Genomic DNA, 13,467 nt, shown 5'->3' on the forward strand with positions numbered 1-13,467 from the left:
CTTTCCTTCCCCGGCTGGCCACACCAAGGTTACCAATATGAGTGCTGCCCCTCGTACCAATCACTACTAAGTAATTCCTGTGACCCGAACCCCAACCCTTCCTATCAACCACCTTCTCCCCAACCATTAAAGGGCATAATGTTAAATAATGGTTTTGATTTAATTTAGATTGCCCAGCCTAAAAGTGCCAAAATTTATAAATTTTCTAATATCAGTAGGTGGTGTTTTTATTTTTTAATTGGATTGCGCAAACAAATTATTAATTTTTCCCTTGTTTTAATTTGGCATTAAAAATTAAAAATTGTCCTAATATTTCTGTCCCAGGTCAGACCACTGGCTATCCAGAAAGAAAGAAAGAAAGAAATGTTTTATTTAACGATGCACTCAACACATTTCATTTACGGTTATATGACGTCAGACATATGGTTAAGACCACACAGATTTTGAGAGGAAACCCGCTGTCGCCACTACATGGGCTACTCTTCCGATTAGCAGCAAGGGATCTTTTATTTGCGCTTTCCACAGGCAGGATAGCACAAACCATGGCCTTTGTTGAACCAGTTATGGATCACTGGTCGGTGCAAGTGGTTTACACCTACCCATTGAGCCTTGCGGAGCACTCACTCAGGGTTTGGAGTCGGTATCTGGATTAAAAATCCCATGCCTCGACTGGGATCCGAACCCAGTACCTACCAGCCTGTAGACCGATGGCCTGCCACGACGCCACAGAGGCCGGTTGGCTATCCAGAGATCGGGCCCGGGACAGACATGCTCGAAACTCTAGTGGTATAGCAGCATGTAAATAAATATTGGAATGGAATGGAACTATAGCTACATGTAATATGGTTTATGTCTATTTTACTGTACACTATGTAATGCAAATAATGAGAACAAAAGTGTATTCATACTTCTGCTTTCAAATAGCAGAGTGTCTTACAAAATTCTACAATAAACGTTTTAAACTTTATTCGAAAACCTATCTTGTTCATATGTGATGTCATTTTAGATTATTTTGGTCACTATTAGCCGATATAAAAATAATAAAAATTACAAAAAACCATGAAAATAATACTTACCAATTTATATATGAACTTTATTTCATGTATTTATAAAACATTTAAGTGAATATATGTGAGTAAAAATTATAAACTTGTACCCACTCAACGTGGTTTTTGTTAAAAATTAATCCAGTTGTCTAAAGGTTAAATAAGGACTAAAATAATTTAGAATGACATCACATATGAATAAGATAAGTTTTCGAATAAAGTTTAAAATATTTATTGTAGAATTTTGTAAGACACTCTGCTGTTTGAGTTAACTCATGTTCTTTTTTTTTCCTTTTAGCTAAAAAGCAATTTTAATGCAGTTTTTTTTAATAATTTTAATAAAAATAAAAATCTATTTTGTCTTGTAAATAAAAACATACATAATGACATCTCCTGGTACTTGACAAATAAGCAAAAAAAACATTTATGTCTGGTTTTAAGTTTACTTTATTATAACATTGATGTTTAAATAATAAGTAATCAGTTTGTATGTAATGTATAATTATGTATGTTCTGTGGGTGACTGATCTGAAATAAAATGTATTATATTATCCTATAACTTACCAATAATAGCCATGCTATAAACCCATTTGATATTTACCATTATTAACTTATTGTGCCTGTAAATTGTGATATATATGAAGAGTTCAGGCACAAAATGCGATATATCCATTTTTCATTTTCAGTAAAGATGGGGGGTTTTAATTGGCGTATATCGCATTTTGATAAAAAAAAAAAAACGGGATTTACCCAATACAATTTCATAAGGATCAATCAAGTTTTGCAGCAGATCAGTGGGCCTACGATTAGCCCTTACTGACATACAATAATGGCTTTAACTAAAAACTAGAAAGAAAATGGTTTATATCGCATTTTGCGCCTGAACTCTTCATATATATATATATATATATATATATATATATATATATATATATATATATATACACATCGTTAAAAGTGTATGTTTATCTCTACATGACAGGCTTGTTTCGTGAGAGAGTTGAATTGCTCTCACTCATCAGATGTAGATTTAATTACACCGTCAACCGAAAGCTGATGACGTAATGGACTCTGTGACGTCGAGGTTACGTCACTATGCAGGTCTATAGGTGATGTGTGGTATGCGCACAGAAGGTATTTGCGTCTGTGTCGACATGCTGATACGAGTTCATTCTTGGAGTTTAGTGTGCTGGTTTCAGATTTATACATTATGAACCGTTTTTCCTTCAGGCAGAGGTTACATCTTTTGCTCGCTGGAGAGTATGGCTTTGCTTTGGATAAAATGTTCCACTTAATGGTGTATGGGGTGAATCTATCCTTCACTGTCCAAATGTACTGACTTTTTTGTGAAAACGACTACTATATATATAATATATATATATATATATATATAAGTATGACAACTGATGACCTGTAAATGCTCAAGGTTAATAAATAATTGAACTGAACTTGGTTAATGATGTGTTGCTGTCAATGGTTCGTTTGTTTACAACCAACAAGACTTGTATACCTGGTCGTAATGTTTTGATGAGATTTAGTTGAAGTGTGTAATGTTAAACTACAATTGTGCTAATCCTGATGACGTCATATTACCAGTGAGGCGACTTCAGAAGTTTTATTTATTATATATATAGCAATGAAATATATATTTCACATATCACTCATTGACATAAATATCATATTTAAAAAAAAAACATGAAATAGCCACTATTAACTAAATATCGAATTAAAATGTAATTTTAGAAGTCTTATAGGATAAATAAAATTTGCTACTTGGGTTTTTTAATATGTAAAATATCAACCTCGTCTAGTTAATACTGATTAACATAGACTCCGTTGATATTTTACATATTAAAAACACTTTTGATATGATGATTCCTCTATTTATTAAATTAAAATTTACCTTCCAGTCATCCAAGTCATCTTCTAATATTTGACAACTTTGCCCAGAACATATTTTGTCTGGTTTTAACTTCACTGTATTATAAATTTCTATATTTAAATTAAAATTTACCTTCCAGTTATCCAAGTCATCTTCTAATATTTGACAGCTTTGCCCAAAACATATTTTGTCTGGTTTTAACTTCACTGTATTATAAATTTCTATATTTAAATTAAAATTTACCTTCCAGTCATACTAGTCATCTTCTAATATTTGACAACTTTGCCCAGAACATATTTTGTCTGGTTTTAACTTCACTGTATTATAAATTTCTATATTTAAAATAAAATTCACCTTCCAGTCAGTCTGCGATCTGTTGAACTCAGTAAACTTGGTCGTCTGTTTTTCATTCTTCTTCAACTGGAAGCCTGGGCCTTTTGATAGGTCATACTGTCGATTGGTTGAAAATGGCGACTCGGACACAGTTATTCTTCTTTGTTTTTCTTTCAGTTTAAAGGGCGTAGGTGCTTAAAAAATATATAAAAAATTTCATTTCATGTAACACCATACAAAAAATTAAATAAATATTATTTTGAAATAAAATATGCTTCATAAAACCTTTTACATCCGTATTAATCAAAAAAGATTTAACCTATGCTGTCCAGTGGTAATCTGTAAAGAAATGTTTTTGTTACACTGTGATTTTTTTAATTAAAAAAATGTTTTGCAAGTTGCTATGTGTTTAAAATTGAATATGTTATTAATTATATAGTTAATATGTTCAATTGCTACAGGTATGTGTTTGAAACTCAACAATATGTTTTAATATGAATTTTAATGTTATTCATTATAGAGATATGTTCCAATTGCTACAGGTATGTGTTTGAAACTCAACAATATGTTTTAATATGAATTTTAATGTTATTCATTATAGAGATATGTTCTAATTGCTACAGGTTATGAGTATGAAACTCAATAATATGTTTTTATATGAATTTTAATGTTATTCATTATAGAGATATGTTCCAATTGCTACAGGTACATGTATGTGTTTGAAACTCAATAATATATTTTTATATGAATTTTAATGTTATTCATTACATGCAGTACGTGTTACGTGCCAATGCATTGGTTCCCTATTGATGCTAACAGACAATAATTACAAACTAACAATTTCTGATATTCTTTCAGTGTTAAGGATATATGTACATACCATTGTACAGCTTCGGTTTCTTTTCTTGGTTTTCTGTATCCTCGGTATCTGGATAATAAACCAGTAAATATAATAATGCATTATGTCACTATTGGTATTCCATTATAACATTTTATGATTATATAGCTCTGGTTACTCAGTGTCAGTTATAAACAATGGTAACTTAATTAATCAAAAATCACAATGTGACACAATCACAATCAAAATAAATAGATAAATAAATAAATAAATAAAATATTAAAGCTACAGTACTTTATCACAAACTGGACAGCAGATACATGTACCACAGCCTCAAAAATAAATAAATAAAATAAATAAATAAATAAATAAATAAATAAAAATAAATAAATAAATAAATAGTATAGCTACAGTACTTTCTCACAAATAGGACAACAGATACATGTACCACAGCTTATTAAATAAATAAATAAATAGTATTGCCAGAGTACTTTTTTACAAACTGGACCCTCAAAAATAAATAAATAAAAATAAATAAATAGCATAGCTACCATACTTTCCCACAGACAGGACAACATATACCACCAACTTTGATATACCTGTTATGGAATACCAACTGATATTGAAAAACCCCCATCAGGTAATCGATAACAGTAATTGATCCTATGACCCAACACACCCCAGGTATACACTATCACTGAGCTACATCCCACAAACAATGTAAAATGCATTTTCCCCTAAGTCATGACAGCACATACCACAGACTTTGTTTTATCAGAGAAACCAATACACTCATTACCTTCCTTATCAAGATGAGCAGTATGTTCAACATCGTCTTTTCCTTTTACGTCGGCCTGTACTGAACGTTTCTCTTTACTACGTCGGCTACGTCGCTCCGACAGTTCAGAATCCACTGAAAGTACAAAATGTTTAGATATTGTGTACAATGATTTATATCAAAGATTTCAATCTGTTTTGACCCTTTCTGTCAGTTTCCTCCAACTCTGTCTTCTGTGCTGTCCATACCATCGCCTACTTGTCCAGACCTGTCAACCTTTAGTCAAGAGAAAGCAGGAGGTGTGTGTTGAAAAAGCAGGAGTTTTTGTCAAAAAACAGGAGATTTTTTAAATTCACACAATTTAACTGAAAATCACAAGATTTAAAAAAAATTTATTACAATAAGTTATATGAATACTATATAATGTCATATATACTTGTTAACCGTAGATCTTGGCATTAAAAAAAAATAATAATAATAATAAATATAATAATAAATAAAATAAATTATTAATTAAAAATTTGTTTTCTTCTCTTTTTTTTAAGTTTAAATATCATTATGATTTAATACATATTTAAAAAAACAAACATATTTTATCCAAAAATGTTAAGAACATAAACAAGAAATAAAAAATTTAATTAGTACATTTACGGTATTACACTTACAACCTTACAGGTTGCGTTACATTATCATTTGTGGTTAGTGTACCTAATTACTAAAGACAAATTTATATAAATCTTATAAATTAATATTCAGTTTTTACTGTAATGAGGAACGGTGGCGTGGTACTTATTTAAAATCATTATAATGATGCAATAAACATTGTATTTTCATTAATGATAAGTAAAACGTCATTACGGACATCGTGTGAAATATACCGGAATTATACCCATTTCCGTGAGTAACTTTATGTCAATGTCAAACACAACATTTTTTAATTGCACAAAAATAATTTCTTGAAGTGTACCCGTGTAACCAACATTTTACTGCACAAACATACAAAATTAACTGACACAAGTATGTTTATACAGCTAATTGATCTTTTCGTTGTCTTGCCGTGACATGTGATTTTAACATGCTGTCAACTCGGAGTCTGGCAGTTCAGATTCGTCATAGTTGCATTTTGTAATCTACTGGGATGACATTTTACAATTCAGAGGTGTTATTAGAACTAAATTGGATAGGTTTTTTTTATATGACAACACTGAATGTCAATACACAGCCTGCTGAATTAACTGCAACATGCTTCGTAGCCATTACGATGACAACAAACATTATAATAACACGTCATTTTATAAACTCCATGTGCTTTTTTAACAATATAAATAGGCTATCCCACAATTCTCACTTCGGCAAAGGTTAAACAGCACAATTCGGTCTGTTACATTCTCAGAAACCGAAAGTAGTCGACATTTTCCGAATGTGAAAAAAAGGCAGAGTTACTTCCCTTATGATATTTTGACAAAAGAGGATCAATGTTTTTTTATGCTTACAAAAATGTCATTTAACAGGAGAAATTGTCTCCCGCACATTGGTAAGGAGATTTTATCAAATACCGGGAGACTCCCGCGGAATCCGGGAGGGTTGACAGGTCTGCCTGTCTCAACTTCCTCCACGGGTGCAGTCTCTGTGTACTTCTCTGCACCCACCTGGCATCACTCATCCTCTGCTGTTAATAAAGCTGGTCTGACTCATGGCACTAACTAACAAGCGCCGGTAGTAGGGGTAAATAGCACGTGGTTTACAAGTGCCTCTTAACAATGCCAGAAGTAACTACTGAACACTCTCTGAAGTGGTCAGACTGAACCCACAGCTAAAAGCTAATGGGGAATGTCAGATGTGTGGCACAGATAGCCACAAGAGACAAGCACATGTCGCGGTTGGAGAGACAAGGACTGGAATGTGGAGGTGGACAGCAAAAGAAGTTGAAAGATAGGAGTTGCCAGATCGGGAAGAAATGAGATGGAATTCAATAGAGAGAAAGGAAAGGGGGCAGTGGGATAAAAAAAAAAAAAAATTAAATAAAAAAAAAAAATATTATATTTTAAAAATAAAAAGATTTACATAAGCAGTACTCTGAGAATTCAACATTTGCATAAACCATTTATGGGTTACGCAAATTAAATAAAAATTCAGGTAACCTATTTCCTTTTTAGGTAACCTGTCATGACCATGTAAATCATATCATAACTCCAAATGTGTGAACGAAGACTGTGTTACGACAAACTACATGTATACTTACACAAGCGACACACGAGCGAAACTATCGCTCTCGCAATTTTCAGAGGCCCAGGGCTCGAACTTAAAAATTTTTCTCCCACAGCAATGTTTAAAAGATTTGCCATGTCCAACAGTCCACCGATGGCAATTTTGAGCCTGGCTATGGCAAAAAAATTTTTAATGACATTTGCAGTAAATAAACCTGATTGAAAGGTTATCTTGTTGTATGTAAACATCTTTTAAATGTGCAGATGTTAAATATTGGCAGATAATGTACACCAGGTGTATACATTTCGCCATTGTTGAGGAGCTTTACAGACGGCACAAAAGTGCCATCGGTGATGCTCATGTCATGTCATGTCATAGGGTTTTACGTGCACATTCAGAACAAGCTTGGTGATGCTCTCTACATATGGCAATTTATATCTCAATGATGGCAATTGCCGTCAGTGCCGCCATTAAGTTGGAGCCCTGCAGGTCTGCATAATGTGATATGAAAGCATGCATGCTTGTTACATGTATAACATACTGAATAAAAGAAATGTGAACTTAATTTTCAGCTGTAGCATTAAATTTATAAAATATTTTTTTTAAAAAGGAGCGAGACGTAGCAAAGTGGTAAAGTGCTCACTTGATGCACAGTCAGTCTGGGATCGATCTCCGTCGGTGGGGCCATTGGGCTATATCACACTTCATCCATTGCACCACGACTGGTATATCAAAGTCTGTGGTATGTATTACCCTGTCTGTGGAATGGTGCATATAAAAGATCCTTTGCTGCTAATCAAAAAAGAGTAGCCCATGAAGTGGCGACAGCGGGTTTCCTCTCAGTATAATATGTTGTCGTTAACCATATGGTCCGACGCCATATAACCGTAAATAAAATGTGTTGAGTGCGTTGTTAAATAAAACATTTCCTTCCTTCGTTGTAAAACAAAAAATTAGAGGAGGTATTAACACAATAAGATTCAGGGGAATTACATTTCACATCAAGTATCTACAACAGTCCTTCACATTTCACAATATCAGACGAGTGATAAAGTTTATGAGTCATGTTAATTAAGGAGTGACAGTAAAATATAAAAGGTGATGGGGGGGAAAGAGGTGTGATTGGAGGGGGCATGACCCCAACATGCCCCTCTGCCTATGCCAGTGGTATTATATGTGTATCAAAAGAGGGTGATCACTACCCTCAACAACCCCACCCCTTCACTCACACACACACCACCACCCTGAATCCACCCTTGTGTTCGTTATTTAAGATTTTCTCACTCATCGCAAACAAGGGCTATCTAGTTTTCTAGCCACTCAGTACAGATCTGAAGAGTTCAAAAGAGGGTGATCACACCCTCAATCTCACCTCTTCACTCACACACACAGCACCACCCTTATATCCACCCTTGTGTGTTCATTATTTTATGATTATCTTACCCACCTGCATCAAGAGCTATCCATTTTTCTAATTGTGACCGTGACACTGTACAGATTTGGGTGTCAAGATCTTAAGTGTGTATCAAAAGAGGGTGATCACTCACACACCACCACCCTGTATCTACCCCTGAATGTTAATAATGTTAAAGGGACATTCCTCAGTTTGTTGCATTATAAGACTAATAAAATATTTCTACGATTAAACTTACATATTAAATACAGTTTCTTGTTTCGAACATCAGTGTCTGTATATTCAATGTGTTTCTGGACCAAACTGGATTTTGTCTTCAAATAATTTTGTACGTATGGAAATTATTATTTTTTTAGTAAATAAAATCAATTTAACCCAGTACAAATATTAGAACGATCAGAAACATGTTTAATATACAGCCAGTAATATTTTATGCAGAAAAATATATTTGATATGTAACTACAATCGTTAAAAAGTCTCTGTTAGTCGATAAGATCTTAAAAATTGTAGCAAACTCAAGAATGTCCCTTTAACAGTTTCTCACACACCTGCATCGAGGGCTATCCAGTTTTCCAGTCGTGACCTTGACACTCGGTACAGGTCAGAGTCTTCGTGGTCTCCCGACACGATTCCCTCATCATCTTCCTCCTTCTCCTTCTCCTTCCACATCTGGCCATCTTCAGTCACTGGTGGACAAAAAAAAGAGAAAGGAATGTTGGTTTTCCAAGGCACCAAAAAGTTGTAATATTAAACACTGGCTAATAACTATAGAGTCAACCATTTTCAGTACTACAAAATTACTAAATATCAGTACTCAGTGTGGTTATATCCAGGGGTGCAGAAATGGAACATGTTTCACTAGCCCACCGGTCCAGAACCAACTAAAATCTACTAGTCCGCCAGTCTATATAACAATATATTATTAATAATATTATAATATACACATTGAATGATATATATATATATATGAATATATTGACAAACCATTATTAAGAACACCTGGTAAGTGATCAACATCACGTGGCCCGTCGGACTCGTACTTGCATTTTTCAACTCGCCCGTCAGAACTTTTACTCGCATTCGGCGAGTGGGCGAGTACTTTCTGCACCCCTGTATATCTTAACCCATTCCCTGACATTGATGTGTCAAGCGTCATTACAATGGCGTCACTTAGCAATGCTACCATTTAAAAATCGTTTTCTAAAATAACTTGACATTTTTTGTCAAAAACAAACCGTAAGGAAATGTCAATGAATAGTCTTAGAATGACATATCCAAATAACATAAATAAAATAACCATCTACAAAATGCTATCATTACGTAGGTGGATTATTATGGTATATATATATGGGTGTAATTTCATATTAAAATGTTCACATATTTTAATAACATCAACAGAAATGTAGGACAGGTGAAAATTCTTTAAATTTGGCAAAAAGAATGCGGCAGGATAAGGGTTAAAATGGATCAGGGTTAAAATGGTTGCCCATAATCTATGTTAAGGGAGCAATTAATTACTCCACTCAGTAGGGTTTTTTTATGGTGACGACTCCATTAGTTCAGTAGGAGCAGGGCATAGTCCAGTGCACAATCAGTCTAGGATCAATCCCCATCAGTGGATTCATTGGGCCATTTCTCGTTCAAGCCAGTGTACCACGACTGGTCAAAGGCCAAGGTATGTGCTACCCTGTCTGTGGGATGGTGCATATAAAAGATCCCTTGCTAGTAATGGAAAAATCTCTGAGACTATGTCAGAATTACTAAATGTTTGACATCCAATAGCTGATGATTAATAAATCAACGTGCTCTAGAGGTGTCATTTAACAAAACAAATTTTAACTTTAACTTTATTTCAGTAGGTAATACTTATGTTTTCACTGAACGACTGATATACTGACATTCTCTTTACTTACAGAAAGAAAGAAAGGTTGTATTTAACGATGCACTCAACACATTTTATTTACGGTTATATGGCGTCAGACATATGGTTAAGGACCACACAGATTTTGAGAGGAAACCCGCTGTTGCCACTTCATAGGCTACTCTTTCCAATTAGCAGCAAGGGATCTTTTATTTGCACTTCCCACAGGCAGGATAGCACAAACTATGGCCTTTGTTGAACCAGTTATGGATCACTGGTCGGTGCAAGTGGTTTACACCTACTCATTGAGCCTTGTAGAGCACTCAATCAGGGTCTGGAGTCGGTATCTGGATTAAAAATCCCATGCCTCGACTGGGATCCGAACCCAGTACCTACCAGCCTGTTGACCAATGGCCTAACCACGACGCCACCGAGGCCGGTTCTTTACTTACAGAGACCCATGGATCGGAGACGGTCTAGCATGGTGTGGTCAAAAGGTATATCTTGTAACCATGGATACTGGGCTGTCAGTCGTTTCTTCAGTGCCCTCTTGGCAGCATCAGACAAAGTGGTGTCTGAAAGAATCAACGTGGATACATTAGAAACACTACATATACATAATAAACTGTTAACTTGGTCGTAAGTCTGCATTTTACGTGACAGACGTCACCCGAGGAAAGAAAAATGTATTGGTGACTGATTATCTCATTATCCGTCTGTCATTATTTCTGTCTACCTATCTTTCTTTTTTCTTTCTTTCTGTCTGTGTATTTGGGGGGGGGGGGTTCTGTCTCTTACTGCCAGTGTCTTTATTGTGTCTGAATTTGTCTATGTCTATCTCTCTATCTGTTTCTCTCTCTCTCTCGCTCTCCATCTCTCTCTCCATCTCTCTTTCTCTATCTTTCTCTCTCTCCATTTCTATCCATCTCTATATCTCTCAATTTCTCTCTCTCCATCTCTATATCTCTCTCTATTTCTCTTTCTCCATCTCTCTATCCATCTCTCTCTCCATTTCTATCCATTTCTCTCTATCTCTCTCCATTTCTATCCATTTCTCTCTATCTCTCTCCATTTCTCTCTCCATCTCTCTCTCTGTCTCTCTCGATCATTCTCTCAGCCTGTCTCACTATCTCTCTCTCTCTCTCTATCCTGTCAGTGGGATGGTGCATATAAAAGATCCCTTGCTGCTAATCGCAAAGAGTAGCCCATGAAGTGGCAACAGCGGGTTTTCTCTATCAATATCTGTGTGGTCCTTAACCATATGTCCGATGCCATATAACCGTAAATTACATGTGTTGAGTGTGTCGTTAAATAAAACATTTCCTTCTTTTATTCTGTTATGAACTAGGACCCAGATGGTCAGCGTGAGAAAGTCGTTACCCTCCAGTAGCTGTCTGAGCTCAACGGAGGGTATCGTCACGGGGTAGAAGTCCATACTCTTCTCAATCTTACTGTTCACGGGGCGGTCTTTCTGCCAGAATGTGTAACCACCACCCGTTTTCATCGCTTTGTCTTTGTGTATACTGAAAAAAAAAGAAATACAAATAAAACACATATAAAATATTAGCAACCTTAAAATTTAGCGAAATCTAAATACATGTAATATATTAGTGTCATAAAATGTTAGCAAGATTATCATATCAGAAACTAAAACAAAATAAAAGGCCTACGCTTAAAGGGACATTCCTGAGTTTGCTGCAATTTTTAAGATGTTATCGACTATCAGAGACTTTTTAACAATTATAATTACATATTAAATATATTTTTCTTCATAAAATATTAGTGGCTGTATATTAAATGTGTTTCTGATCATTCTAATATTTATACTAGGTTAAATTTCATTTTATTTCCTAAAATATATTTTATTCTAAAGTACGAAATTATTGAAGACAAAATCCAGTTTGGGATTCTTACAAATATTAAGACGACCAGAAACACACTGAATATACAGACACTGATATTCTAAACAAGAAAATATATTTAATATGCAAGTTTAATCATAGAAATATTTTATTAGTCAGAAACATCTTACAATGCAGCAAACTCAGGAATGTCCCTTTAAGTGTATGATCAGCTAAAATAATACTAGCTCAGACAGAGTGCTCACCTCAGTGGGGGGTTTTCCCATCCCAACCAGTACAGCACAACTGGTATATCAAAGACAGTGGTATATGTGCTTTTCTGTCAGTGGAAAAGTGTATATAAAAGATGACTTGCTGCTAAGGCCAAGTAAAAAAAATGGTTTGTTTCCTGTTACATGCCAAAAACAAATAGGGTAGGTAGGTAGGAAAAACTTTGTTTTTCTTTTTTTCCCCATTTTCGAGCTAATATTTCCTGAATAGTATAGCAGATTAATATATTAAAAGCTCTTTCTTTGTGTTACAGTGCAACTGACAATACATACTCTAATGAGAATCATTAATTATTTTCTATAAAAAAAAAAACATGTTGTAACCTAGTCCAACCACAATCAGTATTAATGTAAACCCCACCCAAGTCTAATACTACACGGTACGGTTATGAACTACGATAACACTAAAATAACTTACTTTGTTCATAATTTGTTCATTGGAAAAAAGTTGTAATATCAAAGGTCTGATCCACAACATGGTTACACCCCGTCACAACTACAGCAGCAACACTGATCTTCCCGGCCTATTTCATTGCCAGTATTGCAGTAACAAAATGTACATCATGAACACAATGAAGATGTCAATAAAAATTAACAAAATAAGTTAATAAAAAGATCTCCATACTAACTATCCTCATAGCAGAGATATTAAAAGAAAACAATTATTTTCAGGAAAAGAGTTTCCCTTTTGGTCGTCCATAAGGACACTGCACAGTATCTTTGCACTGTTGACAAAGAGGTAAAACAGTTTTGTATCTTTGCTTTTAAAGGTCTGTCCACAACATGGTTACACCCCCTCACAACTACAGCAGCAACACTGATCTTCCTGGCCTATTTCATTGCCAGTACTGCATAAGAAAATGTTTAACAACCATTAGCCTGTGATTAGTAAATCAATGTGCTCTAGTGGTTGTCGTTAAACAAAACAAAACTTTAACTTTAATTCCACAGAGATGTTGTACTCAATGGATTGTGA

At 34.6% G+C, this 13,467-nt stretch overlaps 1 protein-coding gene across 1 annotated transcript in view; it reads right to left on the bottom strand.

Annotated features, from left to right (window-relative positions):
- Positions 1-13,467, bottom strand: part of LOC121377955 — a 57,788-nt gene that overhangs the window by 22,400 nt on the left and 21,921 nt on the right. The window contains exons 3-8 of the mRNA XM_041506049.1: positions 11,741-11,883; positions 10,813-10,935; positions 9,048-9,185; positions 4,899-5,012; positions 4,142-4,189; positions 3,283-3,455 (exon numbers count right to left, since the gene is read on the bottom strand). Coding sequence (XP_041361983.1) covers positions 3,283-3,455; positions 4,142-4,189; positions 4,899-5,012; positions 9,048-9,185; positions 10,813-10,935; positions 11,741-11,883 — 739 coding nt within the window. The remainder of the gene's footprint in view (positions 1-3,282; positions 3,456-4,141; positions 4,190-4,898; positions 5,013-9,047; positions 9,186-10,812; positions 10,936-11,740; positions 11,884-13,467) is intronic.

Source organism: Gigantopelta aegis, chromosome 7, assembly GCF_016097555.1.
Source record: "Gigantopelta aegis isolate Gae_Host chromosome 7, Gae_host_genome, whole genome shotgun sequence".
NCBI classification, from domain to species: Eukaryota; Metazoa; Mollusca; class Gastropoda; order Neomphalida; family Peltospiridae; genus Gigantopelta; species Gigantopelta aegis.